Source organism: Notechis scutatus, chromosome 12 (assembly GCF_049901735.1).
Source record: "Notechis scutatus isolate UNSWTSFEM ecotype Mainland chromosome 12, rNotScu1.2, whole genome shotgun sequence".
Lineage (NCBI taxonomy): Eukaryota > Metazoa > Chordata > Lepidosauria > Squamata > Elapidae > Notechis > Notechis scutatus.
In genome coordinates, this window is record NC_142020.1 from 7,197,508 (window position 1) to 7,210,621 (window position 13,114).

The following is a 13,114-nucleotide window of genomic DNA, read 5'->3' on the forward strand; positions in this document are numbered from 1 at the left end:
TAAGGGTTATAATTACTATTTTATTTACCAAAATAAAATGTCATTTTTAAAAAAAAAAATCAATTCAACATAAAGCTTGTCATAAAATTTTGGTTTAAGCCAGTTTTTAAATTTTTCAAATACTGGCAGGATAATACAAAACTGGGGAAAGGCATAATTTACCAACTAACTTCAAATTTACCATAAATTAATCGGATTTGTCACTAAATAGAGGAAATACTGTCTCTTCCCAGCTTTCATCCCAGTGTTGCTGTTTGGCCTGGCGAAGATTTCTTCGGAATAAAGCAAGGTGGCTTTTCTCAGCAGGAAATTCCCCAAAAAGCATCTGTAAGGTAAAAAAACAACAACCACAAACATGATAAAAATGAATGCTACGCACTGAGCAGTATTGAGATCAAATTAAGAAGAAATTTCCTGACTGTTAGAACAATTAACCGGTGGAACAACTTGCCTCCAGAAGTTGTAAATGCTCCAACACTGCAAGTTTTAAGAAGAGATGAGAACAACCATTTGTCTGAAATAGTATAGGACTGCCTGCCTGAACAGGGGGTTGGACTAGAAGACCTCCAAGATCCCTTCCAACTCTCTTCCAACTTCCAACTCTCTACAATGGTGGTAAGAAGGGTCTTAGCAACAGAAATGTTGGGCTCAATTTGTGTTTGCAAATTGAGGACTACCCGTATAATTTTGTGCGGTCCAAAATTGTGTGTTGCAAATGTTAATAGATTAAAAAAAAAAACTATGGAAAAACAGCACAAAAATCACACAGTATCACAGGAAAAAAACACAGTCATTCAATTTTCTTAGTGTGGAAAAAAAAAATTTCTCAAGAGGAATTAAATTTATTTACAAGAAGGGCAACTCTGTTTGCCTCCTAATTTCACCCCTCAATATTTAAAGGTTTTGGTCAATGCCAGATTCACTGCTTTAGAAAAGGCTGTAATGTCGACCTTAGCAAAATGTATTGTTAATTAATTAATTCTTAATTATTGCAATAAAATAGTAGCCAAACTCTTTGAAGGCTGAGAGGTTCAAGGAGAAAATTACTGGATCGCTGGCATACAACGATAAATTGGTATGCCTATGGGCTAGCTTAAGAGGATGGAAAGTGATATTGCTTTGATGAGGCCCCGGAGACTTTATAAGATAATTAAATATACATTTAACTCTTCTCCTTGCAGGTATTTAGTAACATGTCCTTGAAGGCCACATCTAATTTTCAACCTTAAGTTCTGGTGTCAAACAGCAATCCATTGAAGAATGTTTAAAGTCTGGACCACATATTAGGCCTATAGATTATATCAAATGCAAATTTAAAATCAACAAAAGTTGCAAAGTGAGATCATCCAGGTCTAGGAATACCTGCCATCTTAAGTCTGTAAAGATCAGACTTCCTGAACCAGCAATTAGGGTAATAAAGACAATGGGAGACATGGTGGCGCGGTGGTTAGAATGCCGTAGTGCAGGCTAATTCGGCCGACTGACTTTGTAAACCGCTTAGAGAGGGCCGTAAAGCACTGTGAAGTGGTATGTAAGTCTAAGTGCTATCGCTATTATTTCTTTTCCAAATGGGACTTAGGGAGATACAGGATCAGTGCCATCTGAACATCAGCCAGCACCCTAACATGGCAAGTTGTAGGATTATCAAGGAATTGCTAACGGAAGAAAATCATGATTGGTGCAAGAGGTCAATTCTCAGATTCAAAGGAAGTTGAGAAATACTGCACAAAGTGGGAATTCAGCAAAAAAATAAAGAGAGGAAAGGAGAGGAGAGTGGAGTGGAGTGGAATAGAATGGGGTAGGGTAGGGTAGAGTAGGGTAGAGTAGAGTGGTGAGTAGAGTAGAGTAGAGTAGAGTAGAGTAGAGTAGAATAGAATAGAATAGAATAGAATAGAATAGAATAGAATAGAATAGAATAGAATAGAATAGAATTAAAGAATAGGAATAGGAATAAGAGTAAAGTAGGGTAGGGTAGGGTAGGGTAGAGTAGAGTATTCTTCATTGGCCAAATGTGATTGGACACACAAGGAATTTGTCTCCGGTGCTGAAGCTCTCAGTATACATACAAGTAACAACGCGATAAATCATAAGATTCAATCATTACGTGAATGACCCAAATCAAGCACTATCAAGAAGTAATCTGAGAAGCGTCCTCAAACCTTCAGCTGTTCTGCAAGTTCGCCCCAGTCCTTAAATATCAAGCCATTCACTTCGTGTTTTACCAGTTCGTGCAAGCTGCAAAGAAATCGGGACGTAGAAAAAAAACAATCTCATTAGTAGCTGAGGAGGGTTGCAGAAAATCAGTCTGTAGTACGGAAGGGTCTTTCTGAATCAAAAGGGGGAGGGGGGCGTGCCTGGAATCGTGGAATCGCTTGATTTCTGCCTGCATTTTGCATAGCTGGATCCTTGCTATTTCTGAACACGGAAACCGCCCTCGGCTCTCAACAGAGCAACCCCCAGTCTGATTTTCTGCCATTTGGCGCATCCCGGGTTCAGCTTTGGAAGCCATATTGAGACCCACGCTCCCACATTTTGAGCCTGGGAAAGTGGGAGGGGGGGGATTTCTTGGAATGTATATCGTTAGACATAACATCCTTTTTCCAATTCAAGGTCGTGTTATGTTTGCACTTAAGTGAGGGAAAGTCTTAAATTGGGACGGAGGGTGATTGGGGCATGTGATGTGATGATGGTTGTGCAGGGGATGGATTTTGTAGTTTTTACTTATTGCAAGGAAGCCCGGAACTTTCAGATTCGGGATTCCCTACTTGTGCCAGTTACTATCCAAAATAAAAGGAACTTTTGAGAAGATGCCTGTTTCGGAGTAATTGGTTGGAGTGGAGGGTTGTTGGAACGCTGACACCGACCGGGGTGGATTGGAATTATAACCTCCAAAATTTGGGGAAGTTAAATCGTAGCACGGGTGGGAAAGGACATTCCAAAGAGTTGAGCCTAAGTCCAACCACAACAATTAATTCCAGTTCTTTATTGCTTACACATACAGGTAGTCCTCTTACTTACAATGGTTCACTTAGCGACCATTCGAGCTTAGAACGGCACTGAAAAGAAGTGACTTATGGTCGTTTTTCACACTTATGACTGCTGCAGCATCCCCATGGTCACATGATTTACATTCGGATGCTTGACGACTGACTCGCATTTATGATGGTTGTGGGGGTCGTGTGATCCCCTTTTGTGACCTTCTGACAAGCAAACTCAATTGGGGAAGCCAGATTCACTTACCGACCCTGTTCCTAACTCGGCAACTGCAGGGATTCACTTAACAAAGGTGGCGAGAAAAGGGGCAAAACTCACGTAACAAATTCCTCACTCAATTACATAAATTTGGGGCTCCACTGTGGTTGTAAGTTGAGGATTACCTGTAATAGACAAGCGTCTTCCCACACTAAAGCTATGACTTTCTAACCTACTGCGGATCACCATTTGCAACCTTCCTGCTGATACGAAGTCCGAATCACTTAACAACACAATTCACTTAATAACTTCAGCACTTTATACTTATCATGGCAAAAAGACCATAAAATTGGGCGTGAGCCTCCTCACAACGGCCTTGCTTAGGCAATGGAGATCCTGGTCCCAAATTTTGGTCGTAAATTGAGGACGACCCCGTAGACGTACCATGGGAGATTTCGGCAGTGCCACCACAGCTTCCCAAGGAGGAGGCAGCCCATTCCAGAGAAGGGCCCAAAACGAAGAGGTTGCCCAGTCCTGAACTTCATGGGGAAAGGAGGGAAAGGTTCAGGGCGGGCACACATCCTAGAACCGTGGTGGCAAACCTTATCGGCACCGAGTGCCAAAAAGGGAGCGCGTGCATGTGAGCGCCAGAAACCAGAAACTCAGCTTCACCTGGTCACCTGGTCTTCTGGTTTCTAATGCACATGCATGCACAAAGACCACCTGGCCGGCGCGCCAGGGGTGGAATTCTACCAGTTCGCACCTATTCGCTAGAACTGGTTGTTAACATTCTAAGCAGTTCGGAGAACCGGTTGTTAGAAGAAATTACTGGCCTAATCCTGTAAGGAAGGCAGGAAGGAAACATTCTGGTGTTGCTTACAGAAACTGCCTCTCCATTAACCCTTATTACATTCTTGGCAGGACTAGACTTCCTGTCTCAGGAACGTCTCTGGAGTTTTTTTCCCCTCCTTTGCTGGTACTTTGCTTGTGTGGAGGGACCATTCAAAGTTACAATGGCACTGAAAAAAGTGACTTATGACCATTTTTCACATTTACGACTGTTGCAGTATCCCCACAGTCATGAGAGGCCAGGCGAGGAGATGCATGCCTTGATGTGAGTGATATTGAGTTGGCCATGCCCAGCCAATAACATGACCACCAAGCCATGTCCACCCGGTCACATGACCAAGCCACGCCCACCAACTAAGCCACGCCCAGAGAACCGGTTGTTAAAAAATTTGAATCCCACCCCTGTGGCACGCATGTGCGCAGCAGAACCCGGAAGAGCAACAGGTGACGGCTGGCATGCCCTGAGAGATGGTTCTGCGTGCCACTTCTGGCACACGTGCCATAGGTTCACCATCATGGTTCTAGGGGGTGCCCTCCCTGAACCTTTCCCTCCTTCCCCCCATGAAATTCAGGGCTGGGCAAGCTCTTGTTTCGGGCCCTTCTCTGGAATGGGCTGCCTCCTCCCTGGGAAACTGTGGTGGCACTGCCGAAATTTTCCTCCATCTTCTTTCTCAAGCTGCGCCTTCCATCCCGGCTGGCCCTTTGGGTGTTCCCAAGAACACTCTCTTCCCTGGGAGCGGCGGAGGGCAGAGGGGCAAGCTTTAACAACCACACACAAGCGGTCCTTACCATCGAAAGTGTACTGCGCACACGGGCAAGCAGCAGCCGAACATATCCACCACTTTCATTGGCAGATCTAAACCGCTGGAGGATGTATGAAGACAGACGCCTAAATCAGCTGAACCTGTAAGAGAAAAGGGGGGATTTCAGTGGAGGTAGAACCGTTCAATCAACCAGAACAGAGCTGGACGGGACTTTAAAGGTCTTCTAGTCCAACCCACTGCTCAAGCAGGAGACTCTATACTATTCCAGACAAGTGGCTGTCCAGTCTCTTCTTAAAAAGCCTCCAGTGATGGAGCACCCACAATTTCTGAAGGCAAAGCTGTTCCGCTAGTTGATTGTCCTCCCTGTCAAGAAGTTTCTCCTTAATTCCAGATTGCTTCTCTCTTGGATTAGTTTCCAATCATTGTTTCCTGTCTTGCTTTCTGGTGCTTTGGAGAATAGCTTGACTCCCTCTTCTTTGTGACAGCCCCTCAAATAATGGAATACTGCTGTCATGTCACCCCCTAATCCTTCTTTTCTTTAGGCTAGCCAAACCCAAATCCTGCAACCCTTCTTCGTATGTTTTTGTCTCCAGGCCCTTAATTGTCTTAGTTGCTCTTCTCGGCGCTTTTTCCAAAGTCTCAACCTCTTTTTTTTTTTTTTGCAAGGTGAAGTAGTCCAGGTGTGGTCTTACTAAGGAGTTATAAAGCAGTACAAATACGGCTTTATAAACTTACTCGCCAAAGGCCTTAAGCAGCCTTGTCCTGAATGTATCTGAATGACCTTCCATAAGAGTTTAAAAACCTGGCTCTCCCAGTTGGCTTGGGTCGCCAATGGAGGGGCTTATGGATGGGGATGGTTGATTGATCAACAACAGATCCACATCTTCACCAGATTCCCTTATCCCATCTTTTTAGCTAGGTTGATTCTATAGAATTTTTAGAATAGTATTGTGTTCATATTATTATAAATTATGGAGTTTTATGTTTTAATATTGTAAGCTACCCAGATTTTCTCTGTAGCAGAATGAGTGGCTAATCAATTTTACAAACAAACACAACCAATCAACCAATAAATCTGATTAGTATCATCCTACAAGACAAAAATAAAAAGTTCCTTGCCAAGTAACAGGGCATAGTCTTCTGCTTCAAGCCAGGGGGTGCAAATCTGGATGTGCTTGAAGTGCAGAGTGGCTATCAGCTTGGTGTAATGGTCCTTCAGAGGCCCTTTGCCTTTGGTAAGAGAAACACACATGTAAGGAAAAGTTGACGGAAGAGATTATTGTAGCTCAGGGTTGAATTGTGGGCTCCTTGGAGTTCTCTGAGTTTGGAGGTTTTCTTGCAGACGTTTCATTATCAAAATAGGTAACATCATCCGTGCTAGTAGGGAGTGGGGTTTGCTGTCGTTTTATATGCTATTGTTGGGGTTAGCCGGCAGCAGGTGTGGACGGCGGAGGAGAGCGAGGATTCAGATGAGGGGCCAGGACCGTTAGGGAGTGGACTGCTGCCTTCAGAGATTGTGGGGGCTGGCAGCAGTGATGAAGAGGTGAGCGCAGGATTGCTCGCAGGAAAGAGCAGCTGCAGCAGCACGGACGACTCGGGAGTAAGGCTGCAAGGTAATGGTCCTTCCTTCAAGAAGATAAAAGCCAGCTGTGAATCGGACGTTCTTTGCAGGAAGCAAAGACATTTTGAAACTCGAGCCTTGTGGACATTGCAGTATCTTAGAAAATATTTCTAATCTGTTATTCTTGGCAGCCTCGCACAGTTTTGGTGAGGCTCGTGCTTATCAAATTTAATTTGTTTGCAGCAGCCTTTTAACCAGGGATTTGTAAGAATTGTTAAAAGGTTTCTGTTCCCTTTGGTTCGTGTTTGTTTTATTGGACAAGGGTTTGGGTCAGAACAGCTACTAGTTTGCCCTGTCAGTGTTGGGAGGGAGTGGTCTTGGTGGATCTTTGATTGGGCTGTTGTTTATTATTCACTTCTTTGTCTAAGTTGACAATTCCTTGATTGGGGTATTATTTGCTTCTTGATTGGTGGTCTAATGTTTAATCTTGGTGTTAATCTCTGCTTACCTGCGTGTCGATTGCTGGTGAGGTGCTTGGATCTTTTTGTTCCTTTTTCGTTTGTTGATTGCATTTTTGAATGGTATGTAATTGTTGTTTATCTCTATGTGCCTGTTGATAGCCAATTTATCGGAGTGCCAGGTTTCTCTAGCGTTTTTGGAATTGGCTTGGTCTAGGATGCTAAGTTTCCCAGTGGAGAGAATGGTGAAGTCTGTCCATGTGTTGTGAAAGTAACAATTTTCATCATGTCTTCTGATTGTTACTTGGTATTCATGGAGGCATTCGTGAGCTGAACGCAAACGCCCCTCTCTTCAAGCACTCAGATGTCACCTAGTTGGGTAATGAAAACGCCTGCAAGGAAACAACCCCGCTGCTCAAAGAGCGCTAAGGGAAAGCTCTTCTTCAAAAGGATTGTGGAACAAAGCCACAGATTTGTACCCTTTTTATGACCTGGTGTTATAAATGCTCAGAGCAAGAACTGATGCCATTCGAGCAGCTGAGTGTTAGATGCCCCCACTTCTAAATGAAAGCATTTTATGCAGAAACTCAACATATTGGAAGAAAGCAGGGCTGGCTTTGGAAAAATGAACAATTCAATGGTGCTACCTGTGATCACACACACAAGAGAAGGAAGCTTTGCTCCGTTGCTGACACAGCGCTCATACTCTGTGGGGTGGAAAAAGAGAGCAAAGACTGTAGAATTATTTACATAGGTTACAAAAGGCAACCTCCCTATTAAAGCAAGCCCAGAGTTTTGAAAATTGAACTGGACTTCAGTGAGATTTCAGAGGGAACGTATGCTCAGTTTGGTACAGCAAATTCTCTGATTTCTTGCATAGGGAGACAAAAAGGAAAGAGAAAAGAGCACCAAAAGCTTCCTTGATAGCTCACCTTTTAAGGCATCTAACAGGATGGAAAAATCTTCGTCCTCTAGAAAAAGAAAAGAACCAGAATTTGTTATACAAACATGGTGATAAGTTCAGTTTTATCATGAAAAAGTTGGGAATGGTAATCCCAAAGTCTATGGAGATTACCAACGGGAGAAAGTTGAGCTATACTTTATATCCGTGTTGGAGAACCTATGCCACGTGTGCTGGAAGTGGCACGTAAAGCCATTTCCCCCGGCATGCGAGAGGTTGCCCGGAAGAACCCCGCTGCGCATGCAGCCGCCCAACAGATGAATGTATAGTGCAGTGTTGATGCGGTGTCGGGGGTTTTAGGTTCAATGTGTGGAGGGTGAAGGATGTGTGTTTGTGTTCATTTCATGTGCCCTGAAGATGGGGTTTGATTTTGTTGTTCGTGGTGCAATGACAATAAAGGAAACTAAACTAAAAACTAAACTATATTGTCGGGTATCTGGCGTGCATGTGCAGGGGCAGGGGGGCACATGCACAGAGATGCGCTGTGCGTGAGGGCGGAATCACATGTGCATGCACAGACACGTGGTGCGCAAAGGTGGATCGCGTGCGCATGCTCAGAGATGCATGGCGCGTGACGGGGGTTGTGCATGTGCAGAGGGCGTGGGGGGGCCCAGTAGGGTGCTGGCACGCAAGCACACGCAAATGAGCGAACGCGCAATTATGGGCACGGGAGCCGGAAAAGGTTAGCCACCACTGCATTGTATCTTAAGAGCAATTGGGTGGTGTCCAATTTTAGCTGTGAGGCCCAAGGAAGACCATCCGAATCAGGGGTGGGATTCTAATTTTTGAACAACCGGTTCTGTGGGCATGGCTTAGGTGGTGGGCGGGGCTTGGTGGTCATGTGACTGGATGGACGTGGCTTGGTGGTCATGTTATTGGCTGGATGTGCCCAACTCAATATCACTCACATCAAGGCACGCATCTCCTCGCCTGGCCTCTCATGACTGTGGGGATACTGCAACAGTCGTAAGTGTGAAAATGGTCATAAGTCACTTTTTTCAGTGCCATTGTAACTTTGAATGGTCCCTCCATGCAAGCAAAGTACCAGCAAAGGAGGGGGAAAAAATTCCAGAGAGGTTCCAGAGACAGGAAGTCTAGTCTTGCCAAGAATGTAATAAGGGTTAACGGAGAGGCAGTTTCTGTAAGCAACACCAGAATGTTTCCTTCCTGCCTTCCTTACAGGATTAGGCCAGTAATTTCTTCTAACAACCGGTTCTCCAAACTGCTTAGAATGTTAACAACCGGTTCTAGCAAATAGGTGTGAACCGGTAGAATCCCACCCCGATCCAAATTCACCTCCCATCGAATGGAAATATAACATAATTGATGCAACCGAAAAACTGCCATCTTACGTCTGCTTCAGAGAAAATGGCCAGCTCTGCTAGCAAATCTTTTATGAGCCAGAAAATAAAAATTACATTTCAATTTTGATGAGGCAAAGTGGAATTTGAGGATGTTTACACCACCCTGGAAATTCAAATCACACTCAATTCTCATCTTTGCATAGGGGTTAAAATCCACCAAGAAATGTTGTTGCTTTTTGCTTTTTGGGGAGGGGTGCGTGTGAGAAAATAATTGTTTTGTGGTATTTGTCAATTCAGAACAAGTCACACATACAGCCATTGGACCAGGTCGCAGAGCAATAACAACATTTTAAATTTTAAACCTTTAAATTTATATTTTAATCTTTAAATATGCATGGACAACACAGCTAAGCAATCTCAGCAATGGCTATATGAACTCGATGATTAAGTTCCTATTTGATCATTCTCTCTGCGTGCCAATTAAGCCAAAAGAGGATGGAAGGCAATAATAATGCTTATTTTTAATTCCTGTTGCCACAGAGAACAGAATGGTCCAGAATCAAAATTCTGAAATGAATGTGCAGGATCTTTCAAAGATTACATTTGGAACCACACACTGTCCTAATCCACAATGAGATTAGTTTGGTTTGGGTTGGGTTGGGTTGGTTGATTTGGGTTGGGTTGGTTTGAGTTGGGTTGGTTGTTTGGGTTAGGTTTGGTATGGGTTGGTTGATTTGGTTTTGTTTGGTTAGGTTAGGTTAGGTTAGGTCACGTTGGGTTGGGCTGGACTAGGTTGGGCTGGGCTGGGTTGGTTGGGTTGGGTTGGGTGAGTGGGTTGGTTTGAGTTGAGTTGGGTTGGTTTAGGTTGAGTTGAGTTGAGTTGGGTTGAGCTGGAATCTAGTATGTTTGAACATTCAGCTAAGTGTGCTTTATTTAACTAAGTGTGGCTTACTTCAATGACAAGAGATAGAATCAGACCTGTCCAACTGGTGCTGCTAATAAGGAGAGCTGGTCGGCCGGGACGGTGTGTGACTCTTCCACTGATGGCATCAAACTGGGTAAAGGCAGATCTTTCAACATGATCTGGAAGGTGATCCACCCTGAGAACAAGAATAATTAGCCAAGGAATGTTCATGGCAAATGCACACACATACATGCACATCTATACAAAGCACACAACTCTCAGGACAGGTTAAATGAGGAAACAGAGCCCTTCCACATAGCAACCTTAACACATTTACTAAATGAACCATTTGGGACATTCAGAGAATCATCCTTATTTTTGGCTACTGTACTTTAAAACAGCTACGCCACCATCTAAGAGTTGAGGCCTCAAGCTTATTCATCTGCTAATGGAGGGGATATCAGGCAGAGATGAATGTCCATACAGAAAGGAGGGCCCATCCATCAAGTGGCAAACAGTCCCCCTGACCATTCCAGTGTTACAAAGGACCAACTGATTTGCACCCTTTTCTTGCCTGTGGATAGCAATAGCAATAGCTCTCAGATTTATATACCGCTTCACAGTGCTTTACACCTAAGTGGTGTACAAAGTCAGTCTCGTGCCCCCAACAATCTGGGTCCTCATTTTACCGACCTAGGAAGGATGGAAGGCTGAGTCAACCTTGAGCCAGTCAGGATTGAACTCCTGGCTATGGGCAGAGTTTGCCAGCAATACTGCCTTCTAACCACTGCGCCACCAGGGCTCCACTATCCAAGATTCAATAGGTTTAAATGAGGTACTACAGATACAGATAGTACTCAAATTAAGACCATGTGAAGTTACGATGGAGCTGAAAAAAAGTGACTTAACGGCCAACCAGTCTTCGCACTTACGATTGCAGCGTTCCCACTATCAAATTATCATGATTTAGGCACTTGGCAACTGGCATTTACGATGGCGGCAGTGTTCTGGTGTTCTTACATGAACTTCCTAGCTGACTTCCAACAAGCCAAGTGACTGGGGGGAAGCCAAATTCACTTAATGACCGTGTGATTTGCTTAACAGCAAAAAAAAAATCATAAAATTGGGTGCAGTCACATGATAATTCATGTAATGACCGCTCAAGAATGGAAGTTTCAGTCTCAACTATGGTCATAAGTGGAGGACTACCTGCAAACATACCACATTAAAAAGGCACGATACTTAGAAGCAGAGAGTTTTCAAACTAGGCCTGTTGTTAATGTAAGAAAATACAAACGGAACCGAAGTTTTAACTCACGCTTTAAACGGAGCGTAGTCTTTGGAGAGTCTGATGAACAATTTGTGCTGTTCGCTCAGGTGGGTTTCCTTAAAGAAAGATGCTGGCTTGTCGTAGAGAGTTATTGCTCTAGAACGCAACAGGTTGGACGGTCAAATAATATCAATAAAACTCAAAGAGAATAACGTAAAAAAAAAAAAGAATAATTTCATCTCATCCAAAATGTAAAAGAAGTATGTAAAATGAGATAGGTTAGCTCAGAGAGTTCCTGGGAAAGAAGCTATATATATATATTGTGAAAGAGCTAAATAATGCCCAACCATCATACTTGCAAGTTGACATAATTTGACTGTGCCAAAGGTGCTTTTTTCCAAGAGGCAACTGGACTTTCTGGTTTTTCTTTGAAGATGTTTTGGCTTCTCATCCAAGAAGCTTCTTTAGCTCTGACTGGATGGTGGGGAATGGAAGGATTTATACTATACTGGAGGACTGAGGATCTCCATAGACATATTTGAATATATATATTATTTGTTTATTAAAGTTGTATAGAGTGACTCCATTCAGTTTGTAGAGACCAGCCCTCAACATAAATTCGGACATCATAGAGGCTAGGGAAATGCAGACCCTTAAGAAATATCCAGAATTAAATATTTGTGCATCGTATAATACTGTTCTCAATTACCACATACACTGATCTATGTACTCTTTAAAAAAATAAAAACAATGCTCAGAATATTTGGCTAAGATACTAAGACAAAAAAATACAATGCCATAAAGATACACGTTCATAAATATATTTGCTCTACTTGAAAGAATTCAGAAGTCATACATTTACATCTGATTACCATGCTGAACAAAATGCTAATAATTCTAGAGAGCAGAAATCACTCCTTTGAGGTATAATGGGAAAAGCTTGAACCTAAAAGATAAGGAATCTGCCTGAGTTCATGCATCTGCTTAATTGTTTATAGATCCAACCACTTGTTATAAGAAGGTAGTGGTGAAAATAGATTACATTTTGAGCAGCATTTTGAAAAATGGCTTAGACATTGAGAAAGTTTTTAAAAAATACAAAATATCCTCCATAATAAATAGGATCAGATTGGTCTACAGCATTGTTGTAACCAAAGTAAAACAGAAGTGAATTCCAAATAAATTTTAAACTACTGAAGTACCTGATATTACAGTTTGTTTGAAGATCCTCTTTCATAGCATTGGTCACACAAATATTATAGCTGGACAAGGAGCCAAATAATTCTTCATACCTAAAAGAAATGAAAATGTAACTTGCTACCGAAACTAATAATTTCATTCAGATGTTTGTACAGAAATACAGGTTTCCTCTCCAATTTCTTAAAAATGAAATGATTAAAACAAAGCTCTCTCATTATTAGTATCTATATTTGACTTCATCTCTCAATACAGTACTTTTAAAACACAAGGTTTAATAGCTATTCTTGCATCCTGCATCTTTGAATATCTTACGGATTTATGACGAAATGGAGGTTGCAATTCTGGACAAAAGAAACACAACATTTTTAAAAAGATGTACCTTTCAACAAATGGAAACTAAATGGTTAGTTGTTAATATTTATTTATATAACGGGAAGTGAACGACATTTCCAGAGTTAATCTCATCAGGCTCTGGACCTGTGCGCACTTGAAAAATAATTATGTAAAGTGAGTCCATGTCTTATGACTACTATTGAGACCAGAATTTCTGTGGGTAAGCAAGGTGGTGATTAAATGAGTTATGCCTAAACCTCTTTTTGGCGGGGTTGTTAAGCAAATCACTGAAGTTAAATGAATCAGAGTTAAGTGAAT

The 13,114-nt window shown here is 42.5% G+C and overlaps 1 protein-coding gene across 1 annotated transcript in view; it reads right to left on the minus strand.

Annotated features, from left to right (window-relative positions):
* Positions 1-13,114, minus strand: part of ALG1 (ALG1 chitobiosyldiphosphodolichol beta-mannosyltransferase) — a 25,421-nt gene continuing 12,307 nt past the window's right edge. Inside the window, exons 5-13 of the mRNA XM_026686780.2 lie at positions 12,466-12,555; positions 11,312-11,419; positions 10,068-10,189; positions 7,757-7,795; positions 7,472-7,531; positions 5,925-6,035; positions 4,831-4,945; positions 2,160-2,235; positions 1-325 (exon numbers count right to left, since the gene is read on the minus strand). Coding sequence (XP_026542565.2) covers positions 188-325; positions 2,160-2,235; positions 4,831-4,945; positions 5,925-6,035; positions 7,472-7,531; positions 7,757-7,795; positions 10,068-10,189; positions 11,312-11,419; positions 12,466-12,555 — 859 coding nt within the window. The 3' untranslated portion in view covers positions 1-187. The remainder of the gene's footprint in view (positions 326-2,159; positions 2,236-4,830; positions 4,946-5,924; positions 6,036-7,471; positions 7,532-7,756; positions 7,796-10,067; positions 10,190-11,311; positions 11,420-12,465; positions 12,556-13,114) is intronic.